This window comes from Jaculus jaculus, chromosome 13, assembly GCF_020740685.1.
Source record: "Jaculus jaculus isolate mJacJac1 chromosome 13, mJacJac1.mat.Y.cur, whole genome shotgun sequence".
NCBI lineage: Eukaryota > Metazoa > Chordata > Mammalia > Rodentia > Dipodidae > Jaculus > Jaculus jaculus.
The window spans coordinates 41,994,325-42,009,458 of NC_059114.1; the positions used below are offsets into that span (position 1 = coordinate 41,994,325).

The 15,134-nt window shown below is 36.8% G+C and overlaps 1 protein-coding gene across 6 annotated transcripts in view; it reads left to right on the plus strand.

The window, feature by feature from the left end:
* Nr3c1 (nuclear receptor subfamily 3 group C member 1) overlaps window positions 1-14,462 on the plus strand; it is a 125,289-nt gene extending 110,827 nt beyond the window's left edge. For all 6 annotated transcript variants that reach the window (XM_045132027.1, XM_045132029.1, XM_045132026.1 and 3 more), the window contains 3 exons: window positions 2,744-2,874; window positions 9,287-9,444; window positions 10,314-14,462. In XM_045132027.1, coding sequence (XP_044987962.1) covers window positions 2,744-2,874; window positions 9,287-9,444; window positions 10,314-10,466 — 442 coding nt within the window. In that variant the 3' untranslated portion in view covers window positions 10,467-14,462. The remainder of the gene's footprint in view (window positions 1-2,743; window positions 2,875-9,286; window positions 9,445-10,313) is intronic.
* The last annotated feature ends 672 nt before the right edge of the window (window positions 14,463-15,134 follow it).

Genomic DNA, 15,134 nt, shown 5'->3' on the forward strand with positions numbered 1-15,134 from the left:
CAACCGTACATTTTCTCCCCCTCACTCTCTTGTACACAAATGAATAAATAAATTTGAATGTATTAGGAGGAACAACAAATATTCATTATATTCTTAGTCTTTGTGTATATGGGGAGAGAAGTTGATAGGGATTGAACTCAGGGCCTTACACATGCTAGGCAAGTACTTTACCAACTGAGCTACACCGACAACCTCATCATATTCCTAATACATGCTCAATACATGACTAAGACCAAAAAAGTTCCTTACCTTAAATTGCAACATGGTAGTGAGGGAGGGCCACAAATAAATACCAAATAAATTAAATAATTTCTGTGATAGAGTGTTTACTAGAAAGAGTTCTGTTTCAGATGCAGAAGATAACAGCTTCTTGGAGAGCTAAATGAAGGCTCCCTATTGAACTAAGAAGTAACATGAGCAGACATGTAAAATAGATTTGCTGTATTTAATTACTTTGTATTGTGAGGGGCCTTTATCTCAGACTTTAACTAATAGACATAACAAGCTCACACCTTAATAGACATAACATTAGTACCTGTTTCAGAGACTTGACTACTCCCAACAAGAAAAACCACTTAAATAACATCACAGGGTAAAAGGACTAGTTGATTGAAGTTTAGCTAGCAAATATATTTAGTTTACATGAAAACTCAAGATACCTTATTTGTTTCAGAAGCCAACCATGTTTTTCTGAAAATAACACAGTAGTAGTGTTCATAGCCATTTTCTTATAAGCAATTAAAAGTAATTTAATTGGGATTAGAACAATAATATATTTATATATAGAATCAATTTACCCTTCTCACTTGTAAAACTAATATAATTCAAAGCTTTTATTTTTAGTTCATTCTAACTTAGATTTAAGCAGTTACAGCATGACCTGATCATGCCACATACATTTTTTTCTCTCGGAAAAATATATTAAAGTTTCATTTTCCTTTCAGAATATGGGAGAATACTTTCTAAAGATAGTACCTAGTTTAGTTAAAGGCTAGTTTTTACTCCGTGTTTTTCTTTTTTCTTTCTTTCTTTGTTTTTTAGGATTGATATAATATGGGAAATATAGGGCTAGGGAGATAGTTCAGCAATTAACAGTGCTTACTACCAAAGCCTGCCTCCAGGTTGGATTCCCCAATGCCCACATAAAACTGGATGCACAAAGTGGCACATGCATCTGGAGTTGGTTTACTTCAAGAGGCCATGGTATGCTCATTAAGTCTCAGTATCTCCCTCTCTCTGCAAAAGAATGTTCTTAAAAACAAACAAAAAAGAATAAAGGGCTAGAAGTAGTTGTGTACTCCTTTAGTCCAAGCGCTTGGGAGGCAGTGGTAGGAGGATCTTCATGAGTTCAAGGTCAGCTTGGGACTACATAGTGAATTCCAGGTCAGCCTGGGCTAGAGTGAAACCCTACTTCAAAAAAAATATAATCATAGATCATAGTATAGACCTTTTTTTAAAATAGCCTACTAAAATGCACTGCTACTAACTGTATTATAGTTTAACTTTGTTGAATTTTTTTTTTTTTTTTCGAGGTAAGATCTCACTACTCATGACGATCCTCCTACCTCTGCCTCCCGTGTGCTAGGGTTAAAGGCGTGTCCCACCACACCCAGCACTTTGCTGAATTTTTTCAATATTAAATAAAAGCTCCAAAAAAGGAATGCTTAGTGTTCTTAAGGATTGGGAAAGAACCTCTTTTCTGATAGAACCATGACTTATCTTCCATGACCACTATAGCAGTATATGATTCATATCTAATTCATCTTATCATATAAAGAAACTACATCTTCTTCATGGAAAAGTTATAACCTTAAGGGGGGTTGTTTTATTTACTTTCCCTTAGATAAAAGGTCATTTTCTCTCAGAAATTAAAAAAGAAAATTTTATGATAAAGGCATGAATCAGGCACAAATGCAGGCTATTTCAAAGGTGGGAAAAACTTAGAGATCTATTTGAAAATCATAAATGTGACAGTTGTTAATTGCATATCATAATCAAGAACTGATTTGGAGGCTGAATAGATGATGGCTTAGCTGTCAAGGCACTTGCCTGCCAAGCCTAATGATCTAATACCCATGTAAGCCAGATGCACAAGGGAGCATATGTATCTGGAGTTCGTTTGCAGTGACTACAGGCCCTGGTGTGCCAAGATCTATCTACCCCTTCCCCCAAATAAATAAATTAAATATAAAAAATAACTGATTTGGTCCTTTGAGTTTATTTAGTCATATAGTTACCATAAGCAGATTTGTGTATCAGAAATTCTAGACTCAAGTGCTAGTTCTAGCCCTGTGCATAACTATCACATATGATTTTCTTTAGAATGAGATACTGTTAAAAAAAAAATCTTCTGATTTTTAAGTAGTTGTGTCTGGAACTGTGCTGTTTATATGACCATATTCAAATACCAAACCTTGATTTAAATGAACAACTAGTAATAACTTCTGTAGAAATAAGTTTTAAATGTTAAAGTATATAAAACAATACCTGACATGTATGATAGAAAAATGTCTACAATTTTAAATGAGATTATTCAGTAGTCTCTAGATAGTCTTTAATTAAGAATAAGCTTAAGAAAAGCTCTTTAAAATTCTAGTTCTATAAGGAGTTAATGTTACTAGCAACAGTTACATTTTCATTCATGAGTTCATAATTTTAAAAAACAAACCAAAAGATGGCTACTATTGGGGAAGGGTGGGGCTTTCACTATTTCTTTCTCAAATACTCATATTTGTTCTCACAGGCAGAGAATGACTCTACCCTTCATGTATGACCAATGTAAACACATGTTGTATGTTTCCTCTGAGTTACAAAGACTGCAGGTATCCTATGAAGAGTATCTCTGCATGAAAACTTTACTGCTTCTCTCTTCAGGTTTGTATATTACTATTCACTTCTAAAATTCTAAATGTTATAAGTGCATGGGATGTCTAGAAACAAAGGTTTATTTATATGCATACTAACATTAATTGTAATGTCTTCTATTTTCTGGTATCCAGGTGATTTTCAGAAAAGTAAAATTTGAGAAAGGTGTGTTCAGTGATATGAAGATTAATAAGATAGCCTAGCCAAAATAGCTCATTTGGAAGAGCATTAGACTGAAGATTAATAAGATAAGCAGGTGTTATAAAAATAGGTATATGCAGACTTTTTCCTTTCGTATATCACTATACTAGACATTCAAAAAAGAAACACCTTTTTTTCTCTGTATTGAACTGTTACTTGTAATTCAGTGACATACTAAGTGCTGTCATCCAAATAATATATCCTAGAAAACATACTCAGAGTTTGTAAACAGTCTGTAAAGTTTAAACAAGGCTATATGATACTTAATGCTTAATGAGATTATATGTTCAGTAAGTCAAACAATGAAAGTCTGCACATACCAAATAAAGGACTATTCTCCAAAGCATACAGTCCATGTAGACAGGGTAACTGGGAGCTCACATACCTTCACTGCTGGTCAGCTGTCATAAACCTTAATAGGTGAAGGGATAAACAAACTAGTATACCCACTTATAGAATATTACTCAGCACTGAAAACATGAGCACTTGTGCCAAGAAGACACAAGAGAAACCTGAAATACATTATTCAGGGCAAGAAACCCACCTGAAGAGGCTTCAATGAATGGATGGTAGTTGTTGAGGATGAGCTTGAAAGCTCAAATCACCTATAGTTTAGTTTTAGCTTCAAAAATTCTTACCAGTGAAGATCAGAGAAAAATTTTCTTATAAGGAGGAAGGGAAACAAACATGAGCTCCTAGAAATATAACGAGTGGTCTCTTGAACAAAGAGGAACTACTTCAAGAGGGCCTTATCTGATCTAGAAGAAAGGGCAAACAGAGGAGTCCCATGTAGCCTAATAACTCCATATAGGAAGGGAGAAGAAAAACATGGGTTTGTAAGAAACGTTCTGACCGTCACAGCACAAGAATTCAGGCCTAGTTTTAAAAAATGAAATATATGCACAAGGATTATAAAGCACACTTCACTTCCCAGCACCTTAGGCACATATTAACAAGGCTCCAGAGCCACAGGAGGTTAGAACTGATAGATACTGTGTGTAAGATATTTAAAGAGTTCTTAGGGAAGCCCCAAAACAATGATGGAAGTGGGGGTGCCACAACAAGGAAATTAACCCTGTGTGCTATGCTTGTAATCCCAGCACTAAGGAAGCTGGGACAAGGAAGATTGATGCAAATCCAAGATAAGATTCTCAAAATGAAATGGAATAACAACACATTCCACAAACCTCTGGACCCCACAGCCCCCTAAACACAATCCAGTTCCCAGCTAAATTAATATTAACCCCCACCCACACTAAAAGCCAAAGTATGGGCTGGAGAGATGGCTTAGCACTTAAGCACTTGCCTGTGAAGCCTAAGGACCCTGATTCGAGGTTCAATTCCCCAGGACCCACATTAGCCAGATGCACAAGGGGGCTCATGCATCTGGAATACATCTGCAGTGGCTGGAGGCCCTGGTGTGCCCATTCTTTCTCTCTCTCTGCCTCTTTCTCTCTGTCGCTCTCAAATAAGTTATTAAAAAAAAATTTTAAAAATTTTTTTAAACCAAAGTGCATGAATTCCAGCTTTCAACAAGAAATCAGAAGGCATGCTAAAAGGCAAGAAAAAAACCACAGTATGAATAGACACCAGAAGCATGAAAACTAACAATAAAATACTGGAGATATAAGATAGGGAATTTAAAATAACTTATCATGTATATGTTGGAGACTACTGCAAAAGTATACTACGTGCAAAAACAGATGGGTAATGTAAGCACAGGTGGAAACTCAAAGAAATGCCAAGGGATCCGCTAAGGAAATATAGAAATTATAAATACTGAAATGTAAGAATGTTGCTAATAGGCTTATTGTTAGCACAACCAAAAGCAGAGTGAAGACAGGTCAACAGAAACTTCCCAGACTCAAATACGAAGAGAAAAAGGAACAAAACAACAGAAAACAATATTCAAGAACTCTGGGGACAATTACTAGAAGGTATAACAATACAAGAAAGGGGGGAAGACAGAAAAAAGTATTTGAAGTAATGAAAGATGAGAAATTTACATTATTAATGACACACCAAATTAGATTCAGGAAACTCAGAGAACACAAAGGAAAGATAAGAAGTGAGGGAGGAAAAAAACTATACTTTGGCATATCTCTTTAAATTACAGAAAAACAGACAAAAAAAATCTTGAAAAAGTCAGAGGAAGAAAAAACAAACAGCTTCAGTATGATTTATAGGAGACTTGTCACCAGAAACCATGTAAGCAAGAAGAAAGTGAAGTAAACTGCTTGCAGTTTTGGGAGGAAAAAAATCGCTAATCTAGAACAATATATCTAACAAAATTACCTTTCAGAAGTAGAAGACATGGCACCAGCTGCAATCTGTAATACTAGCACCAGAAGCTGAGGCAGGAGGATCGCAAGTTTAGGTCAGCCCTGGCTACACAGCAGGACCCCATTTCAAAAAAAAAAAAAAAGTAAAGGAGGGCTGGAAAGATGGTTCTGTGATTAAGGCACTTGCCTGCAAAGCCTAAGACCCAAGTCTAATTCCCCAATACCCATGTAGAGCCAGATGCACAAGGTGGTGCATGTATCTGGAGTTTGTTTGCAGCAGATACAGGCCCTGGTATGCCCATTCTCTCTCCCCCTTCCACCTCTCTCCTGGATGTGGTGGCACGCTCTAATCCCAGCACTCAGAAGGCAGAGGTAGGAGGATGGCTATGAGTTGGAAGTCAGCCTCAAACTAGTGAGTTCCAGGTCAGCATGGGCTAGAGCAAGACCCTACCTCAATAAAACAACATCAACAACAAAAGTAAAGGAAAAATGAAGGCTTTCTTGAGCAAACAAAAACTATAATTCAAAGTAATTATGTATTGGATAACTGGAAAATATATGGATACATAAAATGAATGATAGCACTGTCAGGAGGGTTAGAAGGAAGGGATTGGGAATATTTTGGTACCAGCATTACTTATAAAGTAGTCTACTGGTTTTTTTTTTTAAAAAGAACATAGATTAATCATAAACATATACTGAAACCTACAGCAACCACTCAAACAGAAGTAAATAATAGTTGGTATGCTGAGAGGAAAAAAATAGAATCATGAAATGCTGAATGAAAACAGAAGGCCTTCAACTACCCCAAGGCCCCTTTCCTTGGTACTAGGTACTAGGCTGAGTCTGTCCTGGGCCCAAAGACAACATCAATTTTCATGGACCAGAAAAAAACACCCTTAGTGGGGAGGAGAGGTTGACAAGCCTAAAAGCAAGATTGGCCTGTGCTAACTAGAAGAAATTTCTGACTTGTAGTGTTTAATCCAAGCAGGAATTCATCTCAAGACTAAGCTGAGCACTGAAGCTCCCTGCTCCTCTCTCTTCAGCACAAACTTTTATGGAAAGATAAAAAAAAATAATTAAACATAGGCAAAGGAGATCCTAGGAAGCAAAGCAAGTTGTTGTCACATGCCTTTGATCTGTCAGCCTGCTGAAAGGAGCAAGAACCAGCACCTGGAGGCCCCAATCAACTTGGAAGACCATATCTGCTAAATAAAAAAAGGAAAATTTGAAGACATGGCAAAGCCTATTATGAAAACGAAATATAACCCTCCATCATTCCTAAAAGGAAGTTCAAGGAGCCCAATGTACCCACGAGGCCTCCTCCAGCCTTCCTGTTCAGTTCTGATGACCACCAAAAGATCAAAGGAGGGAAAAGGCACTAAAGAGCATCCTATAGTAACAGCCATCTTGGGAAAATAAGGTTGCTAAGCTTGAAAAGCTATGAAAGGATATCACTGCTACAGAGCTAAGGAGAAGCAAACACAGTATAAATGGGAGTTGTCAAGGCTAAAAGGAGGCAGATAATAAAGCTGTTTTAGCAGGGTTTTTTTTTTTCTGTAAGCCCTAATACACAACTCCTTTTAAGGAAAATTTTGAAATGTATGGGTGTGTAATATTTTTTATAAGCTATAGATTTTTGTAATAATTAACATACTGCCTAACATATCTGGGTATTTTCAGTAGTCACTAACTTCACCTAACACACTATAGGAGCTGCACATTGGCATGGAAATTTAAAATGAGTTCTCATTGGTACATAGTACAGATTAGTTGTGATAGAAATATTTTCATTTTCAGTTGCCACTGATGCCATTTATGTAAAATAATTATACTGTTAACCAAATGCCAGTCTGTGATTACAAACAAAACAAAAAACCAGAAGACAGAAAAAGACATCAAGATAAAAGAGGGTACAAAAGACAAGTGTTGATATGCAGGTACTAGCAAACACAGGAGCTATAATCCAGCTCTTTCACTTTACATGGTCTAAACAAACCAGTAGCTGGTTCTTCCAATTTAGTCTAAAGGAATGTAATCCCATCTTCAAGAAGGAATAAAGGGGGCTGGAGAGACAGCTTAGTGGCTAAGGCACTCACCTGCAAAGTCTAAGGAGCCATGTTCAACTTCCCAGGTCCCTTGTAAGCTAGGCGCACAAAGTGATGCTTGAGCAAGATCACACGTGAACACAAGGTGGTGAACACATCTGGAGTTTGATTACAGTGGCTACAGGACCTGGCACACCAATTCTCTCTCCTGCTTGCTCTCTTATAAAAAATGAGGCCAGTCTTGTCAAGAAAAAAAAAAAGAGAATAAAGGAAGACAGAAAGCAGTAGATCAACATCTAAACATTTACTCTTATTTTAGAGAGAGCAAGGGAGAGAGAATTGGCATGCCAGGTCCTCAGCTACTGCAATCAAACTCCAGACACTTGTGCCACCTAGTGGACATGTGTGACCTTGTTCTTGCCTCACCTTTGTGCATCTGGCTTAGTGGGATCTGCAGAGTCAAACATGGGTCCTTAGGCTTCGCAGGCAAGGGCCTTAACTGCTGAGCTGTCTCTCCAGCCTATATTTACTCTTTATAAAACAGCAGTAATAATGTCTTTGGGAGTTAAAAATACAACTAAATACAAAATAATTGCATATTGGCTCAAAGAGGAATTTGATAAGAATGAATGCTTAAAATTCAAAGATGGGTACTACAGTATGCAAATAACCAAACAGTTGTGGGAAATGTAGCACTCCACAAGTCATAAGCAATCTCTACAAGACTGACCATGAGTTAGCCTTCTGTTTACTGGCCTTGATGCTCTGATTCCAATTCTATAATTCAAAAGTCAGAGTTCATTCCAATTCTCCCAAGTACATAATGGCATATTTTTGCTCTTCAACAAGGTATGCTTCAGGCTACAGTAAAAACTGTATTTCCTTTTAGATTGGAATCATACCAACTTAGTATACTACTAATACATTTTTTAAAAGTATTGAATGCTAAATTTAAAATTCTAATTAATTGATGATATCACCATAGATACTCTTTTTTTAAAATATTTTTTTTCATATTTTATTTATTTATTTGAGAGCGACAGACACAGGGAGAAAGACAGATAGAGGGAGAGAGAGAGAATGGGCGTGCCAGGGCTTCCAGCCACTGCAAACGAACTCCAGACGCGTGCGCCCCCTTGTGCATCTGGCTAACGTGGGACCTGGGGAACCGAGCCTTGAACCGGGGTCCTTAGGCTTCACAGGCAAGCGCTTAACCGCTAAGCCATCTCTCCAGCCCGTTACTCTTAAGATATAACTACTGAAATAATTACAAAATACAGTTAAACTTAAGTAAAGAGTGACAACCAAAAATAAATAATCATTGTATCATTTAATGATTCACTTAAGATTAAGACTGCCAATTCTCTATTACCCTGTATTTTCTCTTTCTTAAAACTCTCAAAATACAGGGCTAGAGAGATGGCTTATCCATTACAGCAGTTGACTGCAAAGCCAAAGGACCCAGGTTCAACTCCTCAGGACCCACATAAGCCAGATGCACAAGGGGATGCATGCATCTGGAGTTCATTTGCAGTGGCTGGAGGCCACTATTTCTATCTGCCTCTTTCTCCTTCTCTCTCTCTCTCTTTCTCAAGTAAAATAAACATATTAAAAAAATCTCTAGCCTGGCATGGTGGCACACACCAGCATTTGGGAGGCAGAGTTAGGAGGATCACCATGAGTTCGAGGCCACCCTGAATTCCAGGTCAGCCTGGACTAGAGTGAAACCCTACCTTGAAAAAAAAAAATCTCACAATCCTTTGTAAAATGGTGGATGTATTAAAAGGACATAGATAGTGTAACAATGAATTATGTCATGAACATATTGCTTGAAATATGAAAAACTATAGCATGGAAAATCTTCAATTGATTCTATCCTACCCTTTTTAGTTCCTAAGGAAGGTTTGAAGAGCCAAGAGCTATTTGATGAAATCAGAATGACCTACATCAAAGAGCTAGGAAAAGCCATTGTCAAAAGGGAAGGAAACTCCAGTCAGAACTGGCAGCGGTTTTATCAACTGACAAAACTTTTGGACTCCATGCATGATGTAAGTGTCAAACCCAAAGCCAAAATAAATAAAAAATAATAAACAAAACATTAAGAATTATGTGGCACACAAAGTGCTTTTTAATTAGAATATATAACTATATGCTAATAAGTTCCCTCCTACCCCAAGGCCAAAGATTATAATGATAGTTCATATTCAACTTTCTAACTTTAATTTTGTACATTTTTCCTATGAAATATTTTAGTCATGCATAAATAACACTGCTATTATAAAAGTTAATGGCACTATTTTTAACAATGGTAGGATTCTCTGTTTTTATATGAATGCTTTATTAAGCCAGTATAGCCTCAAACCAGCAATCTTCCTGGAGCCTCCTGCCTTAGCCTCTCACATGCTTGGTAAGGCAGGTACGTCAGGCTTTCATTCTTTGTATTTAGGTACTTATATTTCACCTGGGCAATTCAAGTAAGGATTGGTATATTTTGGGTCAGGTATACATCTGTGTGTGTACACACGTACACCTATATGTGTAGATAAGTGTGTCCTGTACTCATATTGAGGAGGCCAGAAGAGGCATCACGTGTGCTCTTAGCACTTGTCTTCCCTTATTTCCTTGAGGCAGGGTCTCTCACTGAACCTGAAGTTTACTGTGTTTTGGTTAGATTTGCTGACCATCAAACCCCAGTGATCCTCCTCTCTCTACCACACTCAGCACTGGCATTACAAACACATGTTTTTTACTTGGGTTCTGAGTATACAACTCGGGTTCCTTTGATTGTGCAGCAAGCACTCTTACCCATACAGCCATCACCCTAGCCTAGGACAGATTTTTATTTTTAAGAGGCCAACATGAGATGTTCATATTGTTCAGTTTTAAAATCTAATCATTACCACATGTTCTCTTACAGGTAGTTGAAAATCTCCTCACCTATTGCTTCCAAACATTTTTGGATAAGACCATGAGTATTGAATTCCCAGAGATGTTAGCTGAAATCATCACCAATCAGATACCAAAATATTCAAATGGAAATATCAAAAAACTTCTGTTTCATCAAAAGTGACTGCCTTACTAAGAAAGGTTGCCTTAAAGAAAGTTGAATTTATAGCTTTTACTGTACAAACTCCCAATTTGTCTTGTAGAGGTTTTATTGGGCTATTTTATTGTTGTTTTTCTATGTCTCTTATTTTCTTTAAATATGCACTACATGTGGTTTATAGAGAGCCAGGATTTGGCAACATAAGGAGTTGAATCATCACTTTAAGTGATGGGAAAGTAGATAATGAAATTTATTAGTTGATGTGTCCTAGAAATTAAAAATAATGTGTAGGCAATGTCCACTGTTGAAGGATGGCACAAAAACCACCAGTGCCCAAAGTCTATGTGGTGAACTTTCTGCTCATACTCTTCAGTTAGCTGGATGAAACTTTCTGGACTTTCTTTTGATGTATTTTTCCCATGTATAGTTAGGATAGCATTTTTGATTTATGCATGGAAACCTGAAAAAGTTTACAAGTGTATATCAGAAAAGGGAAGTTGTGCCTTTTATAGCTATGACTGTCTGGTTTTAACAATTTCCTTCATATTCAGTGAACTACGCTTGCTCATTTTTCTTACATAATTTTTGTATCCAAGTTATTGTACAGCTGGTTACGATGGGCAGCTAGTTCGCAGCTTTCCTAAACTCTAAACAGTAATCTTCTGTGTGAAAATGGGTTGGTGCTTCTACCCTGACAGCACTTAGCTGTCAGAAGACCACAAAAATTGACTCAGATCTCCAGTATTCTTGTCAAAAGCTTTTATTTTGTATATATCTGCTTCCATGGAAAATTATATAGGTTGTGCAAATTAACAGTCCTAACTGGTATAGTAAACTGTGGATGACGGTTGCAAAAGACTAACTTAAAAAATAACTACTAAGAGACCCTGTTGGTACCTAATATCCCATCTCAGCAATGGTTAGATGGAAAGAAAATTGGTAAACTAATTGTCTTTTGGGACCTTTTGTAGTTATGTTATAACTTATTAAAGTTATGATTCCAGATAACCAGCTGTGATACAGCTGTGAGGTTTTTAATCAGACCAAATAATTCCTCACTAAACTTTTTCCCCAAACTAAATCTTAACATGGCAAAAGTGGCTAGACACCCATTTTCACATTCCCATCTGTCACCAATTAATTGGTCTCTTTCCTGGTGGTACAGGAAAGTTCAGCTACTGATTTTTGTGATTTAGAACTGAATGTCAGGCATCCATGTTGTACAACTACACATCCCTACATGTGCCATAGAATTTAACACAAGTCTTGTGAACTTCTTCACATTGAGAATTATCATTTCAGCAGAACAGAAGCTGTAGTAGCCCTTTCTATGTGCACCTTACCAACTTTATGTAAACTGAAAGCTTAACATATTTACTAAGCCACAAGAAATTTGATTTCTATTCAAGGTGGCCAAATTATTTGTGTAATAGAAAACTGAAAAAAAATCTAATATTAAAAAATATGAAACTTCTAATATATTTTTATATTTAGTTATAGTTTCAGATATATATCATATTGGTATTCACTAATCTGGGAAGGGAAGGGCTACTGCAGCTTTACATGCAATTTATTCAAATGATTGTAAAATAGCTTGTATAGTGTAAAATAAGAATGATTTTTAGATGAGATTGTTTTATCATGACATGTTATATATTTTTTGTAGGGGTCAAAGAAATGTTGATGGATATCCTATATGATTTATAGTGTGTGCAAGCATTCATACAGGCATCAGTGGTCTCAGAAACCAACCAGGCTTGCTCTAGGCCAGGGGAAGAGGGAGATGGAGATCGGCCCTGTGTGCAGTGAAGGTTGCTGAGGTTTTGACCCGATCAGATCACAGGGGAAGGTAATCCCCCCCCCACCGCCCATTCTCACCACTCTTATTCCAACAGTGAGTCTGCAAATGCAAGTTTAGTTTATTAAATCTCCCCTTGTGCTAAAAGTGTGTAAAAAGGACAGAAAGGTGGTGCTTACACAGTTTATAAGCACCATCTAATAGCAGGTTACTTTCATATACAGCTTCTCCAATAGTTTAACAAGAACAGAAACTTTAGAAGTTTGGCAATAATATGGATAGAGGTACCAGCAATATGTAAATAGTACAGAATCCCATAGGATGCCAACAATACACTAATTCCTTTCCATCCTACAAGAGTTCATTTTCAAGTAAAATGAAGACATGTTTATGTTTTCTTTGAATGCTTTTAGGATGTTATTTTCAGTATTTTTTCAGAAATTATTTAATAAAAAATGTAATTATCTGCTTTCTGAATGCTCTCTAAAAGGGAATGTTCACTTTGTAATAGTTTCAATTGATCTCAAAGAACTTTAAGATGGTTGTAACCCAGCTAGATGTGAAATTTATGGTGCCTAAGAAATACCACTTGAATATTATCAATGACAGTGTTAAGTTTCAAAAGAGCTTCTGAAAGGTAGACTATTTGTACATTTATGGAATATTACATGGTTCAAACCAGAAGCATATCACACATTAATCTTATGACAGTTTTTCAGTCCCAATAGCCTTGGCTCAAAAAATAGAGCTCACTATAATATATATAAATAAATAAAGTATATGTGCACTTTTTTGTCAATAGAAGGCAACAGACATTCATTAAACAACTACAGCAGGCTTTTCATTACATAGAAAGAGAAAAAGAAGCTGTTCATTTGTATTTAAAGTATGTGGGAAAGAAGAAAAAAGATAGGTATTGTTTGAATGCAACTTCATTTTCTATGTCTGTGGTTTTGTGCCACCCTAATCTATATAAATTTGGTAAGTTAAGTGAGAGTTGGTGACATGCCTTTGTGACTCACAACAGATCTTGAAAGTTTTTTTAATTACTGGTAGGATAAAAGGGATTCTCTCAGTATTTTTAGGCATTTCTGTGGGACACTGTACAAGCAGATCTGAAGAGATAAGCCTTGACAGTCTGAGGATATATACACAGCTGTGTAAATCTTTGGGAGGGGAAACTAAAGAAGCACCCACCTTCTCTTAGGAAAAATAAAAACCTTGGCCACCCAGAAAGGAAAACCAATATTTATTAGTGTCCATGAAGCACTTATTCATGAGCACAGGATAAGCCCTAGGCAAGCACATGAAAGAAAGCCATCCTCATTTCAGAATGGGGGGGGACAGGAGGGGACGAGCAGTTCCCCATGTTACTTGGGTCTCATTATTTTAATTCCCTCTTAAATACCTTAAAACTGTATCACCATGGAATGAACAATATTATGATGCTTTGATCAGGTAAAATTCAAGAATCACGATAGCCTTCAGTGAGATTTTGATCTTGGTTGGTCACCCCAACAACTTGTTGAATGCTTTTATGTGCCTGGTTTCAATGTTGAAAGGGAAAACAGACGTGTACTGTTGACACTTTAAACCACTTTGGAGAGAAAGTCTATCTTTTTTTTTTGTCCCACCTATTTTCAGTCAACCTGGTCCTTCAAGGATTAGTGACTATGTTTTCAGGAAAGGGTTAGCTTCTCTCTAGAAAATGTCTGAAAGGATTTTATTTTCTGATAAATAAATGGCTGTATGAAAACACCCTCCTCAAATAACCTGCTTAACTACATATAGATTTAAGTGTGTCAATATTCTATTTTGTATATTAAACAAATGCTATATAATGGGGACAAATCTATATTATACTGTGTATGGCATTATTAAGAAGCTTTTTCATTATTTTTTATCACAGTAATTTTTAAATGTGTAAAAATTAAAACCAGTGACTCCTGTTTAAAAATAAAAGTTGTAGTTTTTTATTCATGCTGAATAATAACCTGTAGTTTAAAAAATGTCTTTTTACCTAAGCAGTGAAATGTCAGACTGTAAAATTTTGTGTGGAAATGTTTAACTTTTATTTTTCATTTAAATTTGCTGTTCTGGTATTACCAAACCACACATTTGTACTTAATTGGCAGTAAATGTTAGTTAGCCATTTACAGCAATGCCAAATATGGAGAAATATCATAATAAAAATATCTGCTTTTTCATTATGTGACTCCCAACATGCTTTTTAAGAAATTGTACAGTTATTTCTCCTTTCCCCCTCTGTTCTACTGAAAGTAAATTTATCAATTCAGGAACCTCAAGAAAATAAAGTGGGAGACTGGAGAAATGGCTCAGCAGTTAAGTGAGCTTAATGTAAGCACAGGAGCCTGAGAGACTGGTAGAGTCTGAATCTCCAGATCCCATGTAAAAAGCTGGCTGTGGCCACATGCACCTGTAAACCCAACAGACACCTGAGAATCAATGGAGCCCTGCAAGCTCCAGAATCAATGAAGAGGCTACAGCTCAAAACAAGACCATGCAGAAGACTGAGGGTGCAGGACAACTAATGTTCTATTCTAGGTACCATATGCAAGTGTTTCCCCAACTTTGCCCAGTGTCTCAGGAAGGGCACCGGGGAACCACACTGTACATACACACAAAGAAAAATAAGGATAAAGTGGGCATTTAAATGTTGTTATGGCAGTGTGTGTGTGTGTGTGTGTGTGTGTGTGTGTGTGTGCGCGCGCGCGCGCACCTCTATGACACATTAAAAATGAGTTGAGCCTAGTGTCAAAGACCCAAAGATGATCTCATTCATGCCTCCAGTGATTGTGTGCCCAGGACTTCACAGGGTAGCAAGGGCAGGAAAATCTGACAGTGAGACTGCTTCAGCTATAATAATCCTATCA